General features: G+C 41.9%; 1 protein-coding gene across 4 annotated transcripts in view; it reads left to right on the forward strand.

Moving 5' to 3' along the window:
• ZFYVE26 (zinc finger FYVE-type containing 26) overlaps positions 1 to 25,773 on the forward strand; it is a 71,184-nt gene that overhangs the window by 15,302 nt on the left and 30,109 nt on the right. For all 4 annotated transcript variants that reach the window (XM_089521698.1, XM_089521701.1, XM_089521699.1 and 1 more), the window contains 14 exons: positions 745 to 1,392; positions 4,397 to 4,486; positions 7,968 to 8,039; positions 8,492 to 8,640; positions 9,869 to 10,067; positions 10,467 to 10,730; positions 11,097 to 11,207; positions 14,588 to 14,752; positions 15,425 to 15,667; positions 16,061 to 16,166; positions 16,624 to 17,363; positions 20,292 to 20,488; positions 24,356 to 24,460; positions 24,779 to 24,901. In XM_089521698.1, coding sequence (XP_089377824.1) covers positions 745 to 1,392; positions 4,397 to 4,486; positions 7,968 to 8,039; positions 8,492 to 8,640; positions 9,869 to 10,067; positions 10,467 to 10,730; positions 11,097 to 11,207; positions 14,588 to 14,752; positions 15,425 to 15,667; positions 16,061 to 16,166; positions 16,624 to 17,363; positions 20,292 to 20,488; positions 24,356 to 24,460; positions 24,779 to 24,901 — 3,212 coding nt within the window. The remainder of the gene's footprint in view (positions 1 to 744; positions 1,393 to 4,396; positions 4,487 to 7,967; positions 8,040 to 8,491; positions 8,641 to 9,868; positions 10,068 to 10,466; positions 10,731 to 11,096; positions 11,208 to 14,587; positions 14,753 to 15,424; positions 15,668 to 16,060; positions 16,167 to 16,623; positions 17,364 to 20,291; positions 20,489 to 24,355; positions 24,461 to 24,778; positions 24,902 to 25,773) is intronic.

Below are 25,773 nucleotides of genomic sequence, written 5' to 3' on the forward strand. Positions count from 1 at the left end.
AATAAGCCTTTGCAGTTGGTCTCTGAGCCCTAGAGAATGGTTTGCAACTCTTCCTTTCCTTTCCTTGTCATTCCTGATATATGACAGCTGTTTTCATCATCTGGTGTAAGCTCAGTCTTCATCAGTGGCATCACTAGGAGATGGAGGGGGTGCAGACCTCACCGGGTGACATCTGGCTGAGCGCACCCTCCCTGCCACATGCTGTTCTACTCATGAGCAGAGCAGCACGCAGCAGCAAGGTGAGAGGGTGTGCCCCTTTGCCCTCCCCCAAAAGCCTCCTCTCACACCAGATGACACCCTAGGCAATGACACCACTGGTCCCCATAACTAATCTCAGGAGAGCTGTAGGCCTAGCACCTCCACTTTCAGGCTTCCTGAGCTATCTGTAGAATTTCTTTGAAATGAACTATGTTTCAGCAATGCAGGGCTTAATCAGGAATTACCCAGATGTAATACTTTATTTACCACAGGGGACTAGGTCAGGAGTGAGTGGCTACCTAGGCTGGCACCATTTTTAAATAAGGAATAGGCAGCCTGTTGTCTTCAAGATGTTGGAATGCAACTCCATCAATCCCAGCTAGCATAGTCTATGGTGAGAGCTGAGGAGAGTTGTAGTCCAATATCTGAAGTGTTACACTTTCCCAAACCCTCTTTAAAGAGTTTGGTTGTTGAACAACACTGTCAGTAGGAGGAAGAACAATGTTAAATATGTTTTTTAAAATTATTTTCTTTCCACAAATGCAGACTATGCAGATATCTTTGCTCAGTATCTTTCCAAGTGCCAGCATTTTTTAAGAACTGTACCTGTTCCTCTACGTCAGGAGCTTCTGGAGAACATCTTCTCCTTGCTCTTTGTTTCCTGCAGTGACCTTTGCAATGCTGAGCTCAAAGAGACAGAAAAGGCAGGTTTCGAGAAAAAGAACCGTGGGGACCGAAAATTAGAGTGTTGCACCAGCAGAGATTCTTCCACCTCGGCAAGTCCACAACACTCTGCAGGGCCTGAAAGGAGACCAGTGGTGCAACCTGACAATGTATCTCAAGAGCATCATGGGGTTCAAAAGGAGCCTGATTTGGAAGTGAATAGCAGCAATTGTGATTTCTTCAGACAGAGCTATCTAGACCTGAAACATTTCACCCGTGATATCTGTGGCTTTTTAGCAGATGATGTAGCAATGGAGATTTTTCTCAAAATGCTTCAGGACCATTTAAAAGAAATTGAAAGTTCTTCCCCATGGGACTCAAACCATGTAGCTCAGGAGGAGCTAGCATTGCTGGATTGTTTGAGTTTATCTGTAAATCGAGACAATTTTGACTGTCGCGTGCAGCTGTTTTCCAAGTACATCTCTGAAGCTCAGTGGCGGCACAAAATAGTGCTAAGCAACAGAAACACAGGTAAGAGTTCCTAGGAACTGTACTGCTGTTTTTCAGAAGCTCTTGAAAACTGCCAAGCAAAAGACTATACCTTCATAGCAGTAAGAAAGTAGAGAAGAAAAGGAGTGTTTCCACCTCTCTCATAAGTACTCAGATAAAATTTTGCTTTCGGGAAAGTGTATGATGAAATATTCCACAACCATATCTAGAAGAAGAACAGAAATGCCAATATATAATCTTTCCCAAGCAGTTTGGAAAAAGGGACATCCTTGTTAGAACAAATTCCTTAGCTACCAGTCTGTTTCTGGACACAATTCTAAGTGCTGGTTTTGACCGTGAAACTCTATGTAGGTTAGGTCTAATGTCTCCATGTGACCATGCCCAAGATTTTGGGGAAAGGCTGTTTCTTGATGCCACCAACCTCACAGGCATGAGGACATGGTAGAGGTAGCTACTCCCAGGTTGCTTTCTTTCTGCAAGAAGGCAGAGAGATTTTTATTTAGACAGGCTTTGAGTAGTTGCTACAGAAGGATCTTGGGGGAGTGTTGTATTTTTCTTCAATTCAGTGCTTGATTTGACTATAATGGCTTTTAAAATTGTTTTGAATAGTATAACTGACTTTCAGCTGTATTTTGTTTTTAATCATGTAATGAGCTGCTTCAAGATTAAATAATTTTGAGTTAGGTAAAAGTACTCAGCAGCCTTGTCAGTACTCAGTTTGAATTTTGCTGCAGAATATTGGTGTGTTAACTACCTTTCATATGTGGTTCTCCAAATACCTGGGCTGTGTATTTCCTCTGATGTTTCCTGTCAGTTCAGTTCTTTGGGCATTTGAGAAGAAAGGTTTATCGCATAACAAGAGATGAAGAAAGCCTCTGAACATAATCAAAGGCAGCATTGAATCCAAGGATGCAGTCTTTGTTGTAAACCTACGTTGGGATCAGTTTTCAGTGTCCTGACTGGGATTGTATTAGGGGACCTCTGTGATTCAGTTGTAAAGAGGGATATTGTGGGCAGTGTTACCCAGAATCCTCAGATGTGGTGCAGCCATACATCAATGTGTGGTGCTCTGTTGTCTCTGATACAGGTAGCCTGTGGTGGACACTGTGTCAGTTGGCACTCCTCTGTCATTCCTCTTGCTTACCCTTGATTGCCAGTAGGCCCAGTCTACTGCTTCCGTTTGTTATCTTTAGTTTAGACTGCCATTGGTCACCAACACTCAGAGCACTTTAGAATTATCCTGGGTTCTTCAAAGTGTAACTCCCAGATGTTCTATCCAAAAGTAGACAGTGTTAGTTCAGTATGAAGTGGTAAGTAAATGGGAAAAAAAAAATTAAGTTTGCATTATATAGTGTAGTTGCAGGAAATATATATGCCTTCCAGTTGTCTGTCAACTTATGGCAACTGCATGAATTCATAGAATCATAGTGTGAGAAGTCGCTTTGTGGGCTCTCAAGTTCAACTCCCTGCTAATAATAATAATAATAATAATAATAATAATAATAATAATAATAATTTATTTATATCCTGCCCCTTTGAGGTCAATCGGGGCGGCTAACAATAATAAAATACAATACTATATATATCAAAATCTACTTCCCTCCCCCCCTTAAAAAGTTATTAAATCAATTATAATTAAAACCAACAAATTAAAACAACATCAACACATACACACCATTACAAAACAAACAAAAACAAAACAGCAAACTGTGGCAGCATTCCACTCAAATTTCCAGGGAGGACCTTAGGGACTCTCATGAGAAGAGGGTTCCTGAGGCCAGGATTATCTATCCAGGAAAGGCCTGCCAGAAAAGATCTGTCTTGACAGCCTTTTTAAAGCTGTCTAAAGATGTCAATTGACGGATCTTGTCAGGTCGTTCCATAGTCTGGGGGAGACAACAGAAAATGCCTTCTGGGAGGTAGCCGAAAGCCTAGATCTTTGAGGCTGCAGCAAATTCCTCCCAGAGGACCAGAGTGTGCGGGGAGGATTGTATGGGAGGAGGCGGTCCCTGAGATAGTTTGGACCCAAGCCATTTAGGGCTTTAAAGGTGATAACCAACACCTTGTACTGGGCCCGGAAACTAATAGGCAGCCAGTGGAGAAATTGAGTTTCCTAATCAAAATATTATGGAGGACCTTATCAAACGCATTTCTGAAATCTAGATAACTGACATCCACAGCATTCTCGCCAACTACTAAACCAGTCATCTGATTTTAAAAAAAGACATGAGATTAATTTTCTTAAGCAAGGAATTTTCACAGATGGTTTGTCATGATCTTCCTCTGAAGTATAGTCTATTGCACCTTGAATTCCTTGGTGGTCTCCCATATAGGTGCTAACTAGGGCTGATCTTGCATAGTTTTAGATTGTAAGCCCGAGGGCAGGGAATCGTCTAACTAAAAAGATTGTATGTACAGCGCTGTGTAAATTTACAGCGCTTCATAAATAAAGGTTAATAATAATAATAATAATAATAAGTTTCCAAGGTGAGACAAAATCTGCAGGAAGTACATAACTTAGAGTTATTGTTGTATAGAACTGGGGTGGGCAACTACAGAGGGGCAAGGGAACATTTTTTCCTACTATCCCAGATACTTCTGCTGAAGCCAGACGTAATAGGATACCACTTTTGATTTAATTTTAAGCTATTTTTCTACCATTTTTGGAGGGTCAGGTAGGGCAGGTGGAGGAAAATAGTAGTGGCATTGATTCCTTTTCTACATTTTAAGGAGTTGAAAATGGCCTGATTTTTTTTTTAAGTGAAGGGTCCATGATTTTGCAAGTGTATCCTGGGGTAACAAAGAGCTTCTGAAAGGGAGTTCAGGGATTACTCATAGCCAATGGGCTACCATGTCCCCAAACTTGTGTAAAACCCAGGTTTATTGGTATATTAACCTAGAAACTAGTAGGATGGGAGCTCCTACTTTCTGCTTGATTGATTTCTTTTTTCCACCTTTCCTTTCACCATATGTGAGGGAAATCATCAGAGGTACATAAAGTAATGATCAAATTTTGCTCTTCCAGGCAGTCAGCAAGCTCCCATTAGAGCATGTAGCAATGAAACAAGAGGACCCTCTTTGAAAAAGCATACTCGATCTCAAAAGAAAAAGTCAGGTAATGGGGTAAAAATGTAAGATGTGAAAATCTCAGTTTTGTGTTGGTTGCATTTCTCCAGGGTTCCCACCCTATACAATTTGGGTTGCAAGGCTCCTCGCTCCTATACATGGGAAATGGGTGTGTTATATTGATATCGGCTTTTACTAATGTGCTTAGTTTCTACATGTTTGCTCCACTGGTTATAGTAATTTAAGTAATTTTCATGTATTATGTTAATAATGCTATGTTAAGGCAAAACAATATATGATAAATGTATGTTTAAGAATGTATGATAAGATTGGGTATTTTATATGGAATGGAGATATTTTTTCTATGATATATGGTTATGTTTTTTTAGTAGTTTTATATGTTTTTATATGTTGAAAATAATGTGAATAAAGATTAGTTAGAAAATAAGATAAAAAGTAGGGAACAGACCTGGATAGATCATGTGTGAGTGGTACCCCTAAGGTTTGGGAGATGCAAAAACCCAGCTTCTCTTTTTTCCCTTGAAGAATGTTCCAGTCATCCTAAACATTGACCTATCAACAATAAAGGTGGATTGGTAATACAGCATTGTTTGGGGCGATGCAGGGAAGAACTTATTTTGTCCAAGCAACAGTTGTCCAAGGCTGGTTGTTTTCTGTTCTCTTATTCTGTGCATGTAGCTGATAACCATTATACACATGTATCTACTGCAACTTAATTGCTTTACCTGGGGGTAAACAGAGTTGCCTTTCAATAATACAGTTCTAAAACGTGAGCCTAAATCCAATTGTCAATTAAAAATATCCAATACCCATCCAATTGTAAATATTAAGATACCAGCAAGAATGAATCTCGAATAACTCTGAGTAGTATTGAAAGGGAAATATAGACAAAACTTCAAACCTCTCAGTATAAACTATGTATTACGCTTACAGGGAGGAAGAGTGCCCTTTTTTTGGGGGGGGGAATCACATGATTAAATCAAATCTTGCTGAATCAAATTGAATTAAACCAAATACACCCTGCCATACCCCATACTATTTAATGGCAGTGTGTGCACGCAGATGCCCTAACACGGACATGTGCACGTCATCACATACAGAATAATATGGTGAGCCACTAACTGTGCTTTTCCTATTTACGGGGGCAGAGTATGGAACTGAACACCCGTGGGTAGGAAAGGACCACTATAATTACATATCGGACATATATATGTCTGGTTGTGTGTGTATATAAATATGTGGTACAAATAGGACTACAAGGTCCTGAATTATAAGAGTACCTAGAATATAAGGAATCCCTTTGGTTTTGCCAGTTTGAGGAGCAGGGGGAATAACAGAGAATTTCCTTTTGTTTCCATTAGTTTTCCATACTGTCAAGTAGATATAATACACTCATTTCCATAAAATGAGCTGAGAAATAGAAGCCAAGACTGATCTGATGTACTGCACATAGTCTTAAATAGTCTTCCTCTTAGGTCAGTGGTTCCCAACCTTCCTAATGCTGTGACCCTTTAATACAGTTCCTCATGTTGTGGTGACCCCCAACCATGAAATTATATCTGTTGCTACTTGATAACTGTAATTAAATAGGTGTTTTCTGATGGTCTTAGGCGACCCCTGTTAAACGGTCATTCGACCCCCAAAGGGGTCCTGACCCACAGGTTGGGAACCACTGTCTTAGATAGTTTTTAGAAATAATTTTGGAGTGATAAATATGTGAACACTTGTCTTAAACCAGGGGTAGGCAACCTTTTTGAGTCGGGGGCCAGGTTGCTGTCCCTCAGACAACTGGGGGGCCGAAGCCGGGGGTGGAGCTTCCACCCTCCAGGGGTGGAGCCACATGCCGGGGGTGGAGCTTCCACCTTCTGGGGGCGGAGCCACATGCCAGGGTGGAGCTTCCACACTCCAGGGGCGGAGCCACACACTGGGGGTGGAGCTTCCACCGAAGCATCATCATCATCATCACCACCACCACCACTATCATTGTTACAGCAGACCTTTGTTACAGCACTTTGGAAAGTCACACTGTCTCACCTTCATAAATAATAAAAATAATGAAATGAAATAAAAAGCAATAATAAAAATAATGAAATAAAAAAACAAAAATAAGTGTTATATATATTTTTTAAAAAATGGAAAAAACCCAAGGCAGACCTGAAATGACTCACCTTTCCACCTCCTCCCCCTCTTTCTCATTGAGAGGGCATTTTGCAGAAAGAACACCCAGGGCAAGTAGTAATAATAATAATACAACTAATAAAGTTACAAGCAAGGAAATTACTAAAATGCAATTGAAAATAAACTACAGCAAGCATGCACAGTTTCAACTCAGAAAAGCCACAAGGTGCTCAGAGGGGATTTTGCAGAAAGAACACCCAGGGCAAGTATTAGTAGTAATAATAATAATACTAATAAAATTACAAGCCAGGAAGTTACTAAAATGCAATTGAAAATAAACTGCAGCAAGCATGCACAGTTTCAACTCAAAAAAGCCACAAGGTGCTCAGAGGGGATTTTGCAGAAAGAACACCCAACTAACCCCCTCCCCCAATGAACCAACCTCTGGCCTTGCTGTGGCTGCTGCAGCTGCTGCTCTGGCTCTCTCGCTCTGTACTCCTTCCTTCTTCCTCCTCCTCCTTTCCCTGCTCTTAGGGAGGAGGAGGCGGAGGGCGAGGTGGAGCCTGCTGCAGGCCTGCTGCAGCCCCTGGAGCCCTGTTGGAGTGCTACAGGGGCTGCACCAGGCCTCCTACATGGGCGCCGCCATTTTGTTTTTCAAAATGGCGGCCGAAATCTCGCGTGACCTTTGCCATCCTGAGGTCACGCGAGACTTCGGCCGCCATTTTGAAAAACAAAATGGCGGCCGGAGCGGCGAGAAAACGGGGAAAATCGGCGGCAATTGGCGGCAGGATTGCGCAGGGGCCAGTAAGAAGGCCTTGGCGGGCCGCATCCGGCCCGCGGGCCGCAGGTTGCCGACCCCTGTCTTAAACATTTTAGTCATCATTCTAAAATAAAATATTCCATAATCCATTTTCTCTGAATTTTTCTGCTCCCCCTCTCAGGCATTCCTACTTGTAATGTGCAACCTGCAGTGTATGAGGCTGGGACATGGATTAAAGAAAGTTGCACACATCATATACAGCAAGGCTGGGGAACATGGGCTCTTCCAGATTTTGTTGGATTCCAGTTACTCTTGTTCTTCATTTGTTATGCTTGCTATAGCTGATAGGATTTGTAATACAGTAACATGTGGAAGATCATGCATGCCCTTCATCAATATATATAGTATTCCTATGTGCACGTTCCTTTGGGTAGCCCCTGTATGAGTGCTGAAACATTTAAACCAGCCCCTGCAAACAATACAAGAAGCTCTCCCAGACTGATTCAGCAGCAATATGTCTAAATTATATATCATGCCCAGATAGTCCCAAGAAACATAGACTGAAAAGGACTTAATGGCTGTATGTAGCTGAAAGGTATTTAACCAAGAATGTGTTTGTTTTCTACTTCAGAGTGCAAGAGGGAAGCCTCAAACGCAGTGCCAGAGAGCACAAGCAGCGAATTAAGTATCACTACTGCATCAGGTATGGAGAAGCTTTCTCAATTCTGTTCTGCCTTATTCTGCCTCTGTGTTTTGCTCATCAGGGAGGCTCATCTAGTGCCTGCTCTTGTGTATTGTGGGTGGAAAAAAACCAAAAACATTTTCATAGCTTATTTTCTTAAAAAGCATCTGAATATTTTTAATTTTGCGTCTATAAATTTTTATGACTTTTAAATATTTTTTAAATTTACTATTTCATTTATATGGCTTACAATTTTGTTATTAATATTTTTATTGACTGTTAACCATCCTGGGAGGAGTAGTGCTGAAGCATAGCAAACACATTTTAAAATTTAAACCGAAGAACTTTCTGTGCATTCTGTAGCTTGCTAATTAATGACAGGACTTGGCATAAACTACTTACTATAAATATACTCCTCATCAGGAAGGAGAATTGATAATGCTTGTTAAATCCTCTTTCCTTTTTGTTTTTAGAAGGAAGTGCTAGTACACTTTCGGACTGGAGTGATGCAGAATATAGGATAAAACCTCAGCAGGACTCCCTCATCCCAATGATGCTTTCCCCACCAGAATCTCTTCTTGTTGCCTGTATCTTGAAAGGAAACTACGTAGAAGCTCGTCAGGTAACTCTGAAATCACTGCAAGATGTTATAGAAATGAATTGGTTTCCTGGAAGTTATCATGTTTCCATGCTAGTGTATTCAGGGATTTATCAGAATTATTTTCCATGAATCTTAGATGATTTGTGCTTCAGGTACACACGGGCGGGTTATAGACCACTGAAAAGCGGCGGTCTGGCTCCGCCGCCACTTGCAGCGTCCGGGAGATGCAGCCTTTAAACGGCGCGACTCCCGGACGCTGCAGAGAAGGAGCGCGGAAATCGCGCTCCTTCTCGGGCCCCGGAAGAGGCGCCACAAGTGCCAAAGGGCACACTCGCGGCGTCACTTCCGGTGCACCACGTGCGGATGCAGAGCGTCCGTTACGTCAATATGGCAGCCCCCATGTGGAAGGGGCGCTGCCATATTGTACATATTCCATACGTACTAGGGTTAGGGGGTGCAGAAGCACCGCTCCTTCCTAACCCTAATACGTATGGAATACGTATTTTTTGGCGGTGTGTAACCCGCCACTAGCAGGATTGGTTGACTGTGAAAACTGTAGGAGCCCTGATGGCGCAGTGGTTAAATGTCTGTACTGCAGCCACTCACTCAAAACCATAAGGTTGTGAGTTCAATACCAGCGAAAGATCTCAAGCCTGACTCAGGCTTGCATCCTTCTGAGGTCGCTAAAATGAGTACCTAGATTGTTGGGGGCAATTAGCTTACAGATGTAAACCACTTAGACACTATTAGTTTAGTATGAGGTGGTATATAAATGAAGCTGTTTGGTTTTTTTGTTTTGTTTTGTAGTTTTTCATTGCAGTTAGCTCTTCCCAATCATTCCTCTCTACCTCTGTGAGTATGGAGTATGGAATGGAGGGCCTGATCCTCATCCTGAAGGCTAAAAATGAGTTGAAGACATTGATGATATGGTGCATCAGTGGCCAAAGGCTAAATTCAGAACTTGTATAGAATTAACTTTTTAAAGTTAGGTTCAGTAATTCATATTGCTGAATAAATTATTTAATGAGATGTCAGAATAGGGCATCCATAATAATTTTAAGGGAAGCTCTGTTGAATAGAAACTACTTCCTCTGGCTTTGGAAGTGTGCCTCTGTGGAAATTATTTGAAAAAACTTTCCAATAGAGATAAATGTCTATTCTTCTTTTCTGTTAACAGACTATATAAATACACTGGGAAAATATTTCTTACCTAATAAATATATGATGCTTCTCTTATCCACAATGACAGGTGGCTATTATGTTCGGTCTGGAGAATTCTGCTTCCTATGGTGAGCTAATTTTCTTGGAGCGCTACCAAGAAGTAATCAGGGAGTTGGCTAAAGTAGAGCATAAGATTGAGCATCAGTCATCCGAAGGATCTGGAAACCTCAAGCAGTCTGGCAGTGGTCGTTCAACACTGCAGGCCATTGGCAATGCAGCAGCAGCAGGTAGGAACTTGATCATGGATTTTAGAAGTTAGAATCTGGTACGTGAAAATAGGACATAAAAAACAGTACTGTAGGAACTGTATATGTGGGATGGTTGACTTAAAGGATAATTAAATTGCAGTTCTCTGTAAAGCACGCTTGATGTATTCTGCCAAGCTTACTAGGAGACCTTGTAGAATATAGGCTGAAGAAACACCTCGTCCTCCTGGTTTGCAAGAACCTGGCACACCACAACCCATAGCTAGTGGGCTGTTTGTACCACATTGTGCAGGCTTGCTACAAGTTATTGGACAAAATGTAAGTGAAACCAAGGGAAGACTTCAGGATTAGAAGAACCTACACTGTAAGTTACATGTTGGCCCAGATCCTTCATACAAGCTTTATGCCTCATTTTCTTAGGTATGGTGTTCTACTCCATTTCGGATGTTACCGATAAGCTACTTGCCCCTTCCGACAGCCCAATCCCTATGCTCCAAGAGAACTTCTGGGCTAGCAGCATCCAGCTGGATCATAGTGACCCACTGTGCGATGTCCTGGAAGGCCTGTGCCCCTCTGCTATGGCCATATTTGATTTGGCTTCTACTCAGTGCCACTTATGGAAAACCTGTAAATATCTCTTAGAAACTGCAGAGAGAAGGTTACATAACAGCATTGATGTTAAGGGTAAGTGTCCTCCTATAGTCAATTACACTGGCTTTTTTTAAAAGTGAGCTACTGAAAGTAGTTTTAAAAATGCAGTTGATCCTCCACATCCATGGATTCTGCATCCACAGATTTAACCATCCACAACTTGAATTTTTTTTTAAAATAATGAATAATTCCAAAAAGCAAAGACATTTTATATAAGGGTCACCATTTTACTATGCCACTAAATATAATGGGATTTGAGCATCCACAGAGGGCATTGGAAACCTACCCAGTGGATACCAAGTGCCCACTGTAATGACAGTAATATATTTTACATGTAATTGTGTCAGCATGTTTCCCTCCAAGTTTTAATTTTTACTTTGTCCTTTCATCTAATAACAGGTCAAAGACTAGAATCAGTTCTCCAGTGCTCTCATGGTATGAGGGGCTTCCCAGTGGTTCTTCAACAAATTAGCAAAATTATCAATACTTCACAAGGACAGCCTAAATCAGGTAACTAGGTTACTTCCTATTATTAGTTCATTCATTCACTCACACTTGAAAGGGATGTTTTCCATGGTCACAGTTCACTCATGGAACTCCCTCCAGAGGAAGGCTAATGTGAACCTCTTTATTGGCCTTAGACTCCTCTTTTCAGAAATGTTTTCTACTTTTCACCTTATGTTCTTGCTTTCCCTTTTACTAACTGGTTTTCTTTAAAATGATTTTATTCTGTGACTAGTTTTATTGTTTGAAAATCAGTAAACATTTGCCACTGGCCTTCAACATTTTAAAGGAGACTATTTTAAATGTTTGGAAAAACATGATACACATTTATTTAAATACAAAGATTGAGCCAAAAACTATAGGTGGCAAAATAAATACATTTTGTTTTACACCATGGGTCGGCAACCTGCGGCCCGCGGGCCACATCCGGCCCCCAGAGGCGCCAGGACCGGCCCCCGCTCGCTCCTGCCGCCGATTGTCGCCGCTCCGGCTGCCATTTTGTTTTTTAAAATGGCGGTGAAGTCTCGCGCGACCTTTCTCGTCGCGCGAGACTTCGCCACCATTTTAAAAATCAAAATGGCAGCGCCCATCTAGGAGGCCCGGTGTGCTCCCTGGAGCCCTGTTCAAGGGCTCCAGGGCGGTGCCAGGCCTCCGAATGGGCGACGCCCTCCTCCTCCTTCGCCCTCCGCCCTCCTGGCCCCGCCCTTTGCCCTTCAGGCTCCGCTCTCCTGGCTCTACCCTCCTCCCTTCTCTCTCTGCCCTCCTGGCCCTGCCCTTCGCCTTCTGGCTCCGCTCTCCTGGCTCTGCCCTCAGCCCTCAGCCCTCCCCCCATGGAAGAGCGGGGAGGGGGGGAAGGAGGAGGAGGAGGAGGCAGAGAAGGAAAGAGAAAGAAAGAAAGAGCCAGAGCCACTACCACGCAAGATAAGAGGTTGGTTCATTGGGGGAGGGGGGTTATCGGAAGCTAAACCTACTACCTGTGCCTTTGTGGTTTGGGACACAGTGTGCATGCATTTTCCCCTGTTCTGTGGCCTTCAGGTAGCTTCCACATGCTAACAAACATTGTTATTATCATGCATATATCCCTTGGTATTCTCTTTGCAAAATCCCTCCACATGGGCTGGCTTCTCCTTTTTGGGTTGAGACATTGTGCATGCATTTGATCTGGATTTCCTGCATGGCAGGGGGTTGGACTGGATGGCCCCTGCAGTCTCTTCCAACTCTATGATTTCCCTCTGCTTTCTCACTTTCAGGTAGCTTCCACATGCTAACAAACATTGTTATTATCATGCATATATCCCTTGGTATTCTCTTTGCAAAATCCCTCCACATGGGTTGGCTTCTCCTTTTTGGGTTGAGGCATTGTGCATGCATTTGATCTGGATTTCCTGCATGGCAGGGGGTTGGACTGGATGGCCCTTGCAGTCTCTTCCAACTCTATGATTTCCCTCTGCTTTCTGACTTTCAGGTAGCTTCCATGCTGCAACACTGCGCAGGCGCAGTAAAACCCATTTGTATGATTTGCAGAGACCACGAAGAAGAAATTGTTATTCTTATGCTTACATCCCTTGCTATTCTCTTTGCAAAATCCCTCCACATGGGCTGGCTTGCTCCTTTCTGGGTTGAGGCTTTGTGCATGCATTTGATCTGGATTTCCTAATTTTTATTTAACTTTACTTGTTCTTGTTCTTGTTCTTCATTTTGAATATTGTATATGTTCCCATTTTGTTTTTTACTTCATATAATGTTTGCAGTGTATGTAGGAATTATTTATTTTTTATTTATTTAATTCTTTAAAAAAATTATTTAATTATTTATTTTTGGGCTTTGGCCGAAGGGAGGGACCGAGGAGGAGAGGCCAGGCACATGCCTACTTCTCCTTGCGGGCCGTCGGTGGAGGCTCCGCCCCTGGCATGCGGCTCCACCCCCCGGAGGGAGGAAGCTCTGCCCTGGCGTGCGGCTCCGCCCCAGAGGGTGGAAGCTCCACCCCCGGTGTGCGGCTCTGCCCCCAGAGGGTGGAAGCTCCACCCCCCGGCTTCGGCCCCCCAGTTGTCTGAGGGACAGCAACCCGGCCCCCGGCTCAAAAAGGTTGCCTACCCCTGTTTTACACTGTTTTACTGAGGTGCATGTGTATGTATATTATACAGACCTCTCTTTTTCCAGACCTTTAGATAACTAGAATCTCTAATGGTAGATATCTGTTATATAGCAGACTATTTTACAAAGTCTGGAATCTAGAACTTAGGCCCGTTACAGACGGGCGTAAAGTACGTCCCCAGGACGTAGTAGGGTTAGGGCATTCCGGATGCCCTAACCCTAATATGTCCTGGGGACGTACAAAATGGCAGTGCCCTATACACATGGGCGCCGCCATTGGGACGTCACCACCGTGGCGCGGAAGTGACGTCCTCGCACCGTGTGAGGGCGCCTGGGGCGCCCTATTTGCAGTGTAGGAAGGAGCTTCATTTTGGAGCTCCTTCCAGGATTTGCGCTGCTGGTGCAGCCTTTAGATGGCTGTGCTAGCGACGCAAGGCAGAAAGGGGCTGAGTGGCCCCTTTCTCCTCCTCCCTGCCACCGTCAGGTGTCCTTGGGGCATGAAGCCCCAAAGGACACCCCTTTCCAGGCCGCGGGGAAGCAGGCTTTTGCAGCTGAGGCCCCAATCCGGCAGGGAAAGGGCTGGATACAGGCCGCCCCTTTGTACTTTTAACAGAATCTCAAGGCTTTTGTAAACGGCAAGTTGCAGCCATGAATTTGATTCATATTTGGAAAAAGGAGATTGGAAACAAGAACCGTAGTACTTCTGCTACCAACTGGTTCTCTACTTACTAACCCATGGAAGCGAAAGTGGTGTCTATTGTGGACTTGATTGGCAGTCCACTTGGAAGAACTGGGGAAGGGAGGTGTCTCTCTGCTTCCCATGCCTTTCTCAGAATAACCTATTTCAGTTAGAGCTGAGCAGGTCTATAAAGTTGTGATGTGTGGACCAAATAGACTTCCTGTTATGAGCATATTGATTCAAACAGTTGCTGTTGCCTGCCCATTTGGTGTACCTCCAGAAAAAAAAAACACTCTCAGATGCTAGTGTATAGGACACTTGTGTTCCATATAGGAAAATGTGAATGTGTAAAACAGCCCCTGGAAACGAGAGAATTCAGACTGGAGTTGATAATAGGAGAGCTCCTACCAGTCAAAGTAAACAGTGCCGAATTAGAGGGAATGATGCTTTTATTTGCTGCATGATAGCTGAACATATGATGCATTAACTCAATTCACTGTTTAGCCTCAATAACTGTTATTTGTCCTCTTTATATGCTTTTAACTACCTATTTAATATTTAAAATGACACTGAGCTTTGCCATTAATTGACTTTACCCTTTGTTTTCCAACAGAAATCTCAGATGAGAAAATAAGTAGTCACTTCCACTGCAGCATTGTTGATCTGTTACAGTCCTGTTATCCCTTCCTGACGGAGGATTGTATTACTAATCATATTGTTTTATCACAGCACTTTGACCAAATACTGCAAAAACTGGCACATGTTGAAAATTCTTCAGGTGTGTTTGCATGTGGTTTAATGAGTTATTTTATACTGAATCACTCATACCTTTTTATTAACTTGAATTTTATCTTTCTCTCTTAATTTTTTTAAAAAATCCCAGTGTTAGGTAATTTATAAGGGAGATCTCAAAGAAAATGGTTTTATTATTTCCTATTTAATATACATTTCAGAATTAAAAGCTTCTAAGCTTAGTGTTTGTAGTACTTCTTGCTAACGTGTGTTAACTTTGTAAGAGGGAAATTCTCTTTGCTATAGCTTTCAGCTGTTCTTCCTCTTTTTAATCTCTTATTTTTGAGTTTAGCTGGCATGAAATCCAGACATGGATTTCAAGTGTTAGTTCCTTCTTAAACAAACAGCCTCTTTTAGGTTTAGATTTTAATGCATTTTAAACTCTTACATTCAACAAGCAGGATGAAGGTGACAAAATCATTATTACTGGTATGAAATAATAGATAAATAGGCTGCTAATCCTTCCTCCATAACACTCTGCATACTAGTGCTTAAAAATTCTGTAAGGTTTCTCCCATTGGTAGGAATAGGGTTGAACCATGCTGGTTTGTTCTTACGTGATTGTCTTGTCTATATGAAGGGAAGGATATAATTTGGGATTGGAAAAAAGATGATGAAACATGTTATGTTTAATCCGTTTTTGGTTTTGTCATAATAGATTCCAAAGGGAACCCACTTGCTTCTTTGATAGAACAGGCTTCTATGAAATATGCAGAATTAGAGGCACATCCAGTTTACAATCAGATCAGACTTTTACTAAGAACTCTGGACCAACATGCTCAGACCATGCAAGAGAGCTACATGCAGGAAAGCCATGTGCAGAATACCTATGTACAAAAGTTCTTTCATTATATTAATAAACTGGCTGCTATTGTTCTACGAAGCCTCAATCCAGAACTAGGTGAGTGATGCCACATTACTACAAAAATTTAATCCAGATTTTAATTCAAGAGTCAAGAGTAATTACAGTGAAAGAAAACAAAAACAAAAATAACAAAAAAATTCAAATAAATAGCTTCATATCTTAATGAAAATGAAAAAGAGCAACCTCATGTTGTATGTACATTTGTGGACAACTTTTTCCATAACTGTATCTGTCTTACCAGCTCTTTGCAGCCTTGTTTTATTGATATGGCAAGTGCACTTAATAAACTAATTTGTAATTTGCAGTAAAAACTGGAGTGCATAAAGGAGAACATAGGAGATTAACTATTTTACTACATAGCATGAGGTCTGGAAGGTGTATTTTAGGGGTAAATAATAAATGACTGCCCACCAATATCTCTTGTTCTAGATCAGTCTGTAGAGGTACGAGTTGGAAACCCTTTCATATTACTACAACAGAGTCCTTCTCATTTGTTGTCCCAGCTTTTGTTTGAAAAACAGGTTGCTCCTGATAGGTAAGTCACTTTTGAACATAGGTGACATACTGATTGAATATCTATGTTTTTAATTTTTTATTCATAAGTGTACGGTAAGACTTCTGGAGGATTTTTATAGACATTCTAGTGTACTTCTCCCAGGTAGACCTGACAAATTTTGTGCCTCTATTTTCCACTTGTAACAGTGTTGTGTGTAAGAATGGCTTGACAACTACCACATAAAACAGTTGACTATAACCGGGCTGATTCACTTGCTATTAATAAGATATTTGAGGGTGGGATATCTCTGAAAATATGAACTGTGAAAGTGACATGCACACTCAGCAAACATTACACACAAGTATGTTAATCAGGAAGCTAGAATTTCTTGTGACTCCTGATTAACTGTACATTCAAGTATTATCTGACATAACATGTGAAAAAGCTCAGAGTATGAGGTCCGATTTATTATCTGTTTTACTTCTTAATCCTGTAGGTTATCTTTGCTGCTGGCCAATGAAGAACTGAACTTAAATGTACAGCAAGTGATAATTAACTATTGTTGTAAGGCATTACCTCTATGTAGCACCAGGCAAAGCAATCAGACTAGATCCCTTGTGACCAATATTAGCAGTCTGGCACACCTGCATGCATATCATTGCTTACCTGATGTTGAGATACCTGTCCATAATCCTGCTATGGACACTGAGGATGCTGCCACTCATTCCTCTTCCTCTGTGTGTGAGCAGAACCAGCACATGCTAACAACTTCTACCCTCAATTTCCTCAAATCCCAGTCAAAACTAACAGCTGCCATGGCTTGTCTGAGTGTATCAAAGGTTCAGCGAATCTCCAAACAGAGCTTGTCGTGGATGGAGTTTCGAGGCAAGCGGGAAGTTCCGTTGTCTATTGAGCAAATTACCAAAGAATGTGAAGCCCTGTTAAAGGAGTTTCCGCTTCTGGAAGCCTTTTTGTTCAGTATGTATGAACCCCTGCGGGCATCTGAAGATGAGGGAAACAGCTTGACTAGTGGACTTTGTGGCAAGTCTTGCATGTCCTTGCTCTTCCTGGGATTGCATTCTGACACAGCCATTGAGGCCTTAATGGAAATCTTTGAGGAAGCACTCACAGCAAGGGATTGGCCCAGAGCTCTGCAAGTCTTGGATCTCTACAGCCAGGATATGGAAGAGCTAATCACTGTGCGGGATGCTGTACTGAGCTGTGCTGCTGCTGATGGTAAAAAGGAAATTGTTTTTCTTTAGAAGTGACACTTTGGAGAGTGGCCCAGCAACTGAGTACTTGATCTTTTCTCACCCCCACTCTCGCAAGTAGAGTAGAAAATGTAATAAACAGCTTTAGATGCAGTGATCAAACTATGGCTTGGACAGTGAGTCTGAATTCTGAGGGCCTTCAGTCACCTCTAGTAGTTGTGGACATTCTCTCAGAGGAGAAAACCATTCAAATTGGATTATATCCATCACCAACCAGAAACGTTGCGAGAAAGCGATGTGATCCAAGTCAGATTAGCTCACTGCTTACCCATAGCCCCACTGTCAGTTTCTTTTCCTGTCTGTGCCCAGAGATGAGCTTTTTCTTCAAGCTACCTATTGTCCATGACACTTAAGCATTATTTTTACCTGTCCTTAAATTCTGGAGGCTTAGATCTATGTCCAACTTTATGTGGATTTCTCTTCTCATCAAACTCTGGAGAATACTATATATGGGGTATGTACTGTGAAAGTATATTGTGGGTTGCAAGAGAGGAGGAATCCATGTCCTTCATCAAGGTTTGCCCCTTCAGATTTTTTTGCCCTTTTGTTAAAATTACAATTATTCCAATGGCTGGTTTTTGGGAGGGTGAATGCTTTTTTCTCTTTACTGGTTCCTCTCTCTCTCTCTCTCTCTCTCTCTCTGCAAATTAGCTTTTGAAAGCTTTTATCAGGAGGATGAGTAAACAATAGCCCAATCAGACTTGGATTACATGACTTCCCTGCCTCTTCTCTAGGTGGTGATGAGTCTTAGCCATTATGTGTTGAGGTTTCCTCTGTACCAACCCAGAGCATAACCTCAAAATAAGTACCTAATGATAGGTGGGTCGTTGGGAATAGAAGTAGAAATGAAAAAAAAAAAATTAAATGGGCATATCTTCAACTGTTCCTGATATACGGCAATGGGGGAAATGTAAGCATGCCATTAGTAAAAGGAGGGGCTATAGCACAGTTGGTAGATTTTATGCTTCACATGCAGGATAAAGGTTCAGATAGAGAAAAGCTTGTGCTTGAAAGGTGGTGAGACGCTGCAAGATTGCTTAAAAGAGGCAGTTGTTAGACTGCTCCTGAAAAAACCTTCCCTGGGTCCCCTGGATATGAAGAACTACAGGCCTGTATCCCATCTGCCATTTTTGAGCAAGGTGATTGAGAGGGCTGTCGCCCTTCAACTCCAAGTCATCTTGGATGAAACTGATTATCTAGACCCATTTCAAATCAGCTTCAGGACAGGATATGGGGTGGAGACTGCCATGGTTGCTCTGGCTGACGGTCTTCATCAAGGCATTGACAGAGGAAGCGTGACCCTGTTGGAGCTTCTAGACCTCTCAGCAGCCTTCGATACAATAGATCATGACATCCTTTTGGAACACCTGGGAGAGTTAGGAATCGGTGGCACTGCACTCCAGTGGTTCTGGTCCTTCCTCTCGGGTAGATTCCAGAGGGTGATGCTTGGGGAGAGTCGCTCCTCGAAAACGGAGTTTAAATGTGGTGTCCCTCAAGGCGCCATACTGTCCCCAATGCTATTCAACATGTATATGAAGCTGCTGGGAGAACTCATTCGCAGACATGGGGCAGAGTGTTATTAGTATGCTGATGACACCCAAATATATTTCTCCATGTCCCGATCAGCAGCTATGACAACAGATGGCATTTCTCCCCTCAATCAGTGTCTTGAAGCAGTAATGGGCAGGATGAGGAAAAACAAACTCAGGCTGAATGGAGGTACTTAACAGTAGGGGCCCCCAAACCAGGTATAGGGTTGTAACCTCCATGCCTAGATAGGGTCACGCTCTCCACAAAGGACTGTGTTCGCAGTCTGGGGGTGCTCCTAGATCCATCGCTTCACATGAGAAATCAGGTGAATGCAACAATCTGTAGTGCCTGTTATCAGCTTCAGCTGATACGCTAGCTGCGCCCTTTCCTGGAAGTAAAGGACCTAGAAACTGTTGTACATTCACTGGTAACTTCACGACTTGATTTCTGTAATGCTCTCTACATGGGGCTACCCTTGTGCCTAGTCCAGAAACTTCAACTAGTGCAAAATATGGCAGCCAGGCTGGTTGGCAGAAAAACTAGGAGTGACCAAATAACACCTGTCCTAAAATCTCTTCACTGGCTGCCTATTAGTTTCTGGGCACAGTACGAGGTGTTAGTTATAACCTTTAAAGCCCTACATGGTTTGGGCCCAACCTATTTGAGGGATCGCCTGCTCCCATATAATCCACCCTGCACACTCAGGTCCTCTGAGAGGAATCTATTGCAGCATTTAAAAAACAGACTAACTGCTACCTCCCAGAGGGCCTTCTCTGCAATTGCTCCCAAACTATGGAACGGCCTGCCGGATGAGATCCGTCAAATTGCCAGCTTAGACAGCTTTAAAAAAGCTGCCAAGACGGACCTCTTCCGGCAGGCCTTTCCTGAATAAAAGTGCCCGGCCACAGAATGACTGACATCATGTATTAGACCACCGCTCTGTCCTTGTTTTTATTTTTATATATATATATATATATGTGTGTGTGTGTGTGTGTGTGTGTGTGTATTCTGTTTTAATAGATATTTTAATTGTAACATGTTTAATCCTGTTTTAAGGGGGAGAATTTGGGACACAATGTTGTAAATGAGGATTTTAATGTGTTGTGAGCCGCTTTGATTGTCTTGTCACAGAAAAGCGGGATAAAAATAAAAGTTTTATTATTTATTTATTATTATTTTATTATAGAAAATTAGGATTTAGTTGGACCAGTGGGCTAACTCTGAATATAGCAGCTATGTTCTTAATTGTATTGTTGCCACTTTCTTCTGTTCCATGTTATCCAATGCAAGGAATTCTAGTTCCTGTGTAATTAGAGTATACAGAGATCAGCTTTCTTTTCTGTGGTTTGTGCTTCTTTTTCAGGTAAGGAAAGTTGGCAATATCTATTCCCAATTAGAAATGCCATGCTGAGGAGCAGGTTAGCACTTCGCTGTTTAGATAGGTGGCCCTTGGAGGCTTGTCTGGAGATCCTAGCTTATTGTTCCTGTGACCCTGAGGTGTCTGAAGAGCTCAGATATGATCTGCAGAGCAAAACAAGAGAACTTCAGGTTTATCAAAAGGTAAGCAATCCGTCTTGTTAGGGTTAAAGTATTGTTCCTTGTTGTCTTGCCCACTGCTGAACATGGAAATGGCACTCTATGAGGCTCAACACTCTCTTGATTTTGAGAAGTGCCTGTATATTATAATCCTGACCCTGCACTTCTGGCTCCATTTGTAAGATGAAAACGGAAGCAGTTGTGGCAGATTCTGAGCTGGTCATTCTCTGATGTTTCTACACTTGGTTGATAAAAGTCATTTGGAGCCTATGTAGAGTAGATAGGATAAAAAGATGTAATTATCTAAAAGTACGTTTGTGACATAGTCTCTGGGCAGACTTCTGACAGCCAATTCTGGTTTGGGCTGACTGAGAGAGGAACTACAAGAGAATGAGTAGCTTTAAAAAGAGAGGAGTGAGTGACTGTGAAGGCAGTTGAGTTACGTTAAGTTCAAACCAGTTGAGTTGAGTGCAGTGTAGAGTGTCAGTTGAGGGAGAGGTTTAAGAGAGTAGGAAAGAGTTGAAAGGAGGCGAAGGAAACTGAGTTGGGAGAAGGATGCGGAATGGGAGAGCAAGTGTATTAGAGATTGTAAAGAGGAAACTTTGAAATGCCTGTAGCTGTAATATTTATGTAACCATACCACTTTGGAACTATTCTATCTAAGTTACATTCTTGCTAAGTGTTACTCAATAAAGTCAATATTTATTTGTTACAAAAGAAGTCTCTACCTGTGTGAATGCTAAACCATAAAGGCACATAAAAATATACTACCAAAGATATTAAATTTATAAGAGGAAAACACTTGGGAGCCTAGCTTTATTCATTTAGGGAAGTGTATAAAGAGTGGGTGCTGGGGAGGTATCATTGATGAGGAGCCTCCTAATAGAGAAAAGGTAAAAGGTAACCTCAAGGCATAGATAGAAGGTCATCTGGCAGTGCATCACAATGTTCCATTGAGATTGGAGCCATTTTGTAAGCATGTTCAGAATAATTTGCCTTTAGAAGCTTAAAAAGATTTGGACTGTACATCTCTAGTTATATCAGTTTTTGGTTTATGATGGCTTTGATTTGCTCCACTATTTGAGTCCAGAAGTTATGAATGTTCAAGCATTCTCTCCACATGTGCAAATAGGTGCCTAATGAACAGCAATCTTGCCAACATGCTGGCACAACATTTAAAACTATTCTGACTCACCTGAGAGGGGTGAGATACCATTTATAGTTAACTTTAAGGACCTTTTCCCTACTAAGAGCAGATCTAGACCTAAAAGAAAAGGGAAGACGGGATGCAAAACCACTCACTATCTGCAGTTTTAATCCTGAAATCTTCTTCCCACCCCCTTTTAACACCAAGACCATCCCCATACTGTACCTGTCAACCTGTCATACTGTACATTTTTGTTGCATGTCCTTTAATTGAGTTACAGATTTCTACACAAAGTGTTTCAAAAAGCAGCAGAGAACAAGATGATTCCCCCTTATGTATAAGATTTTTACTGAAGAACTTATTCCATTAGGAGCCAGTTGATACTGATCCCTTCAGTTTGCCTTTATTTCTAGGTCTGTCCTTTGAGGGTAAATATCTTATTCTAAATATGCTGCACATTGGTCTGCTTTGTCAGGAAAATAAATATTAGGGTGATAGAAAGGGGACAATAGGTGATGGCCAGGAAACCAATATAGCTGCTCATAGTTTCCAAAGATAAAGATAATTTATCAACAAGGGATTTGAAATCCCATCCAGTATTTTTTCAGTATTAGTAGGTAATCCCTCATCAAAGGAAAAGTTTTTCTGGACTTCCATGTAAATGTATTTATTTGTAGAGTCATATCTGATGAATTGAATAAACTGATTCAGTTGAAAGACAGAATAATGTAATTCAGTATCTGAAACTGCCAGACCCCCTTTTGTTGAAGAACTGTGCCAAACTGTTTTAACAAATCTCAGGTTCTTTCCTTCAAATACAGTCTTGTTCATAATGGAACCATTCTCTTGTTCTTGTATTCCAAAATGATGTTGTACAGACTGCAGAGTTAAAGCAGTTTGACACCACTTAAACTGTCATGGCTCCATTGTGTGGAATCCTGAGATTTGTAGTTTGGCAAAGCCTTTGACTGCATAGATCATGAAAAATTATGGAGTGCTCTTAAAGATGAAGGAGTGCCACTACATTTGATAGTCCTGATGAGAAATCTGTACTTAAAATGAGAGTCAACTGTTAGAACAAAATATGGAGAAACAATGGTTCCAAGTTGGCAAGGGGGTCAGGTGAGGCTGCATATTATTATCCTACATATGAAGATCAAGTTTAGATTCAGAAGAAGGAAGAGTAAAAATAATAGGATGGAACATCAACAATCTAAGATATGCGGATGACACCATGTTACTAGCGGAAAACATGGACTTGGAACTAAGGAAGATGAAGGAAGAAAATGCAGGCTTGTTGCTGAAGATACAGAAAACAAAAATAATGAGCACCTACATGAATTCAACCTAGATAATGAGACTGAAATACAGTCAGCCCCTTTTTTACTTGGAGGATCTGTTCCAGACTCCCCCAGGTTAAAAAAAAACCCCGCCTATGCTCGATCCCCATTTAAATGAATGGGGCTCGTGCACTGGGCGGCATGCATGCACCACAGGCGCATGCACCATTTGCCCCAATGGGATGCACTGCCCCTTGTGCCCCACGTGCTCCTGTGCGGCTTTCAGCATATGCTAAAAGCAGTGTATAGCGTGCCTGCATATAACGCGGGCACACTGTAATTAAAAATTTCCCATACCTTGGATCAGACATTGATCAGAAAGGAGACTGCGGTCAAGAAATAAGAAGACAATGAATGGAAAGGGCAGCAATGAAAGAACTAGATGTACAACTGAGCACTAAAGTTAGAATTGTCCAATCCATTGTGTTCCCTATCACCATGTACGGGTGAGAGCTGGGCAGTGAAGACAGTGGATAAAAAGAAAAGTAACTTTTGAGATGTTGTGCTGGAGAAGAGTGATGAGAACACCATGGACAGCAAAAAAGACAGACAAATGGGTCCTTTAACAGAGGAATCTTGAACTTGCCCTGGAGTAGGGTTGCCATAATTCTCTACTATAAACTGGGACAAAATGCAGGACAAAATTTAACCCAAAATGCAGGACAATTGTAGGATAAAATTTAGCCCAAAATGTAGGACATTTAAGAAAAATGGAGGACTTTAAATGTCCTCCATTTTGGGCTAAATTTTATCCTACAATTGTCCTGCATTTTGTTCTAAATTTTGTCCTACATTTTGCCCCGGTTTATAGTAGAGAATTATGGCAACCCTGCCAAGTTGATTAATTTGAGGCTGTCATACTTTGGCCACGAGAAAGCATGAATCATTGGAAAAGACAACAATGCTAGTAAAGGTACAAGACAACAGAAAGAGAGGAAGACTACACACCAGATGGATAGACACCAACAGGGAGGCCATGGGCCTGAATCTACAAGACCTATGCAGAGCAATAGAGGCTGGGGGGGGGGGGTTGAACATTTCTCATCCAGAAGGTCGCCGTGAATCAAGGTCGACTCAAGGGCAGCTAACAACAATTATGTATTCAGCCTGGTTTGCCAGAGAGCTCTGGTGCCTCACCAAACTAGAGTTCCCAGGATTCCATAAAATAGAGTCATGGCAGTTAAAGTGCTGTCAAATTGCTTTAATTCTGCAGAGTGGCTACACCCATTGATGATTCTACATAGAAAAAGAAGAAAACTCTTCCTGCTCTGTTGGAAGCAGCCCACTTGTAATTAAGAATAAATTCCTGGATTGGCTAGTTCAGTTGTCATTCTTGCTCCTTTTAAGAAAAGAAAAAGTATAATGTAAGTGATTATTCAGTTGCATTTACTTTTATTTAATCAGATTCTAAATCTACAAGACATCCCAGTGTGGCATGACTGGCAAGAGCTGAAAAAAACCTGTACTGAAGATCCCCTAGTCATTATAGGATTGATTCTAGAGGCAAAGGTAGGACATGAGTTTCTGAGTCATTTGTTTGTTTGTTTCTCAGATGCATGTTCCAGTGTTTTGAGGCTCCATCAGGTCTGCTGTCTCATTCCCCACAATGGCTTATCAGCTCCTTCTGAAGAGTCCACAATTAGTGCTTTCCCTTTTGTCCATGCCATATTGTTGAACAAGAAACAGGTTATGTTAACTCTGTTCTTTCCTTGTCCAATAGAGATACTTTCATCTACAGAACAAATGCATTAATCTTGCGAAAAGCTTTTGTTGTTTGTAATATCTGAATGGCAGTAACACAAGGAAATATTGTTGTCTTTGTCATAGGATTATGAATTATGTGAAGAATGGGGTGACTTGTATCCTATTCCAAGGGATCATCTGATCAGCCTTCACCAAGAGCATCTCCTTCATTTGTTAGAGATGGGAGATATGGAAAAGGCTTTGCAGGTAACTGTTTTCTACTTCTGATGCTGTCTGTGTCCAAAATTATTTTAAGATGAAAGATATTTGGGTTGCATCAGCAAACTCTGCGTGTCTTCCTCTGAGTGTTACAAGGGTGTAGACAGGGCTTCTTCAACTATTAGCTGTAGTAGACTGACAGATTGTCATTGTCTTAGTGTCCATTGGCTACAGATGCTTCTTTCTTTCTGAAAACTTGCTGCAGACTGACATCCAATGGCTTGTGGACCAGCACATTTTTTTTGGACCACCACTGTGAATATCATTGGCTTAGACTTTAATTCATGGGATACTTTGTACATTAGCAAGTACATTTCTGTACCACTTACAGATGTACTAAGCAAATTACAAAGTGTAAGTTAATTGCCCCCAACATGCTGGATACTCATTTTAGCAACCTACAGAAGGATGCCAGGCTGAGTCAACCCAGAGCCCCTGGCTGGTATTGAACTCACAATCTTGTGTGTGAGTGGCTGCACTACAGGCATTTAACCACTGCACCACCAGGGCTTCTTAATTCTTTGTTCACTGGATGTCTCTGTGATGATCTCCATAAATGGATGGTTGTACTGAACGCATAGAAAACATGCTCTGGAGTCCTTGGTACCTATGACGTCTGGGCACACCAAGGTGTTGCACTTAGAATCATAGAGTTGGAAGAGACCACAAAGGCCATCCAGTCCAACCCCCTGCAATGCAGGAACTCTCAATCAAAGCATCCCCGACAGATGGCCATCCAGCCTCTGTTTAAAGACATCCAGGGAAGGAGACTCCACTACACTCCGAGGGAGTGTGTTCCACTGTCGAACAGCCCTTACTGTCAGGAAGTTCCTCATAATGTTGAGGTGGAATCTCTTTTC

Source organism: Sceloporus occidentalis, unplaced genomic scaffold (genome assembly GCF_023333645.1).
Source record: "Sceloporus occidentalis isolate IW3139 unplaced genomic scaffold, rSceOcc1.0.p SCAF_4, whole genome shotgun sequence".
Lineage (NCBI taxonomy): Eukaryota > Metazoa > Chordata > Lepidosauria > Squamata > Phrynosomatidae > Sceloporus > Sceloporus occidentalis.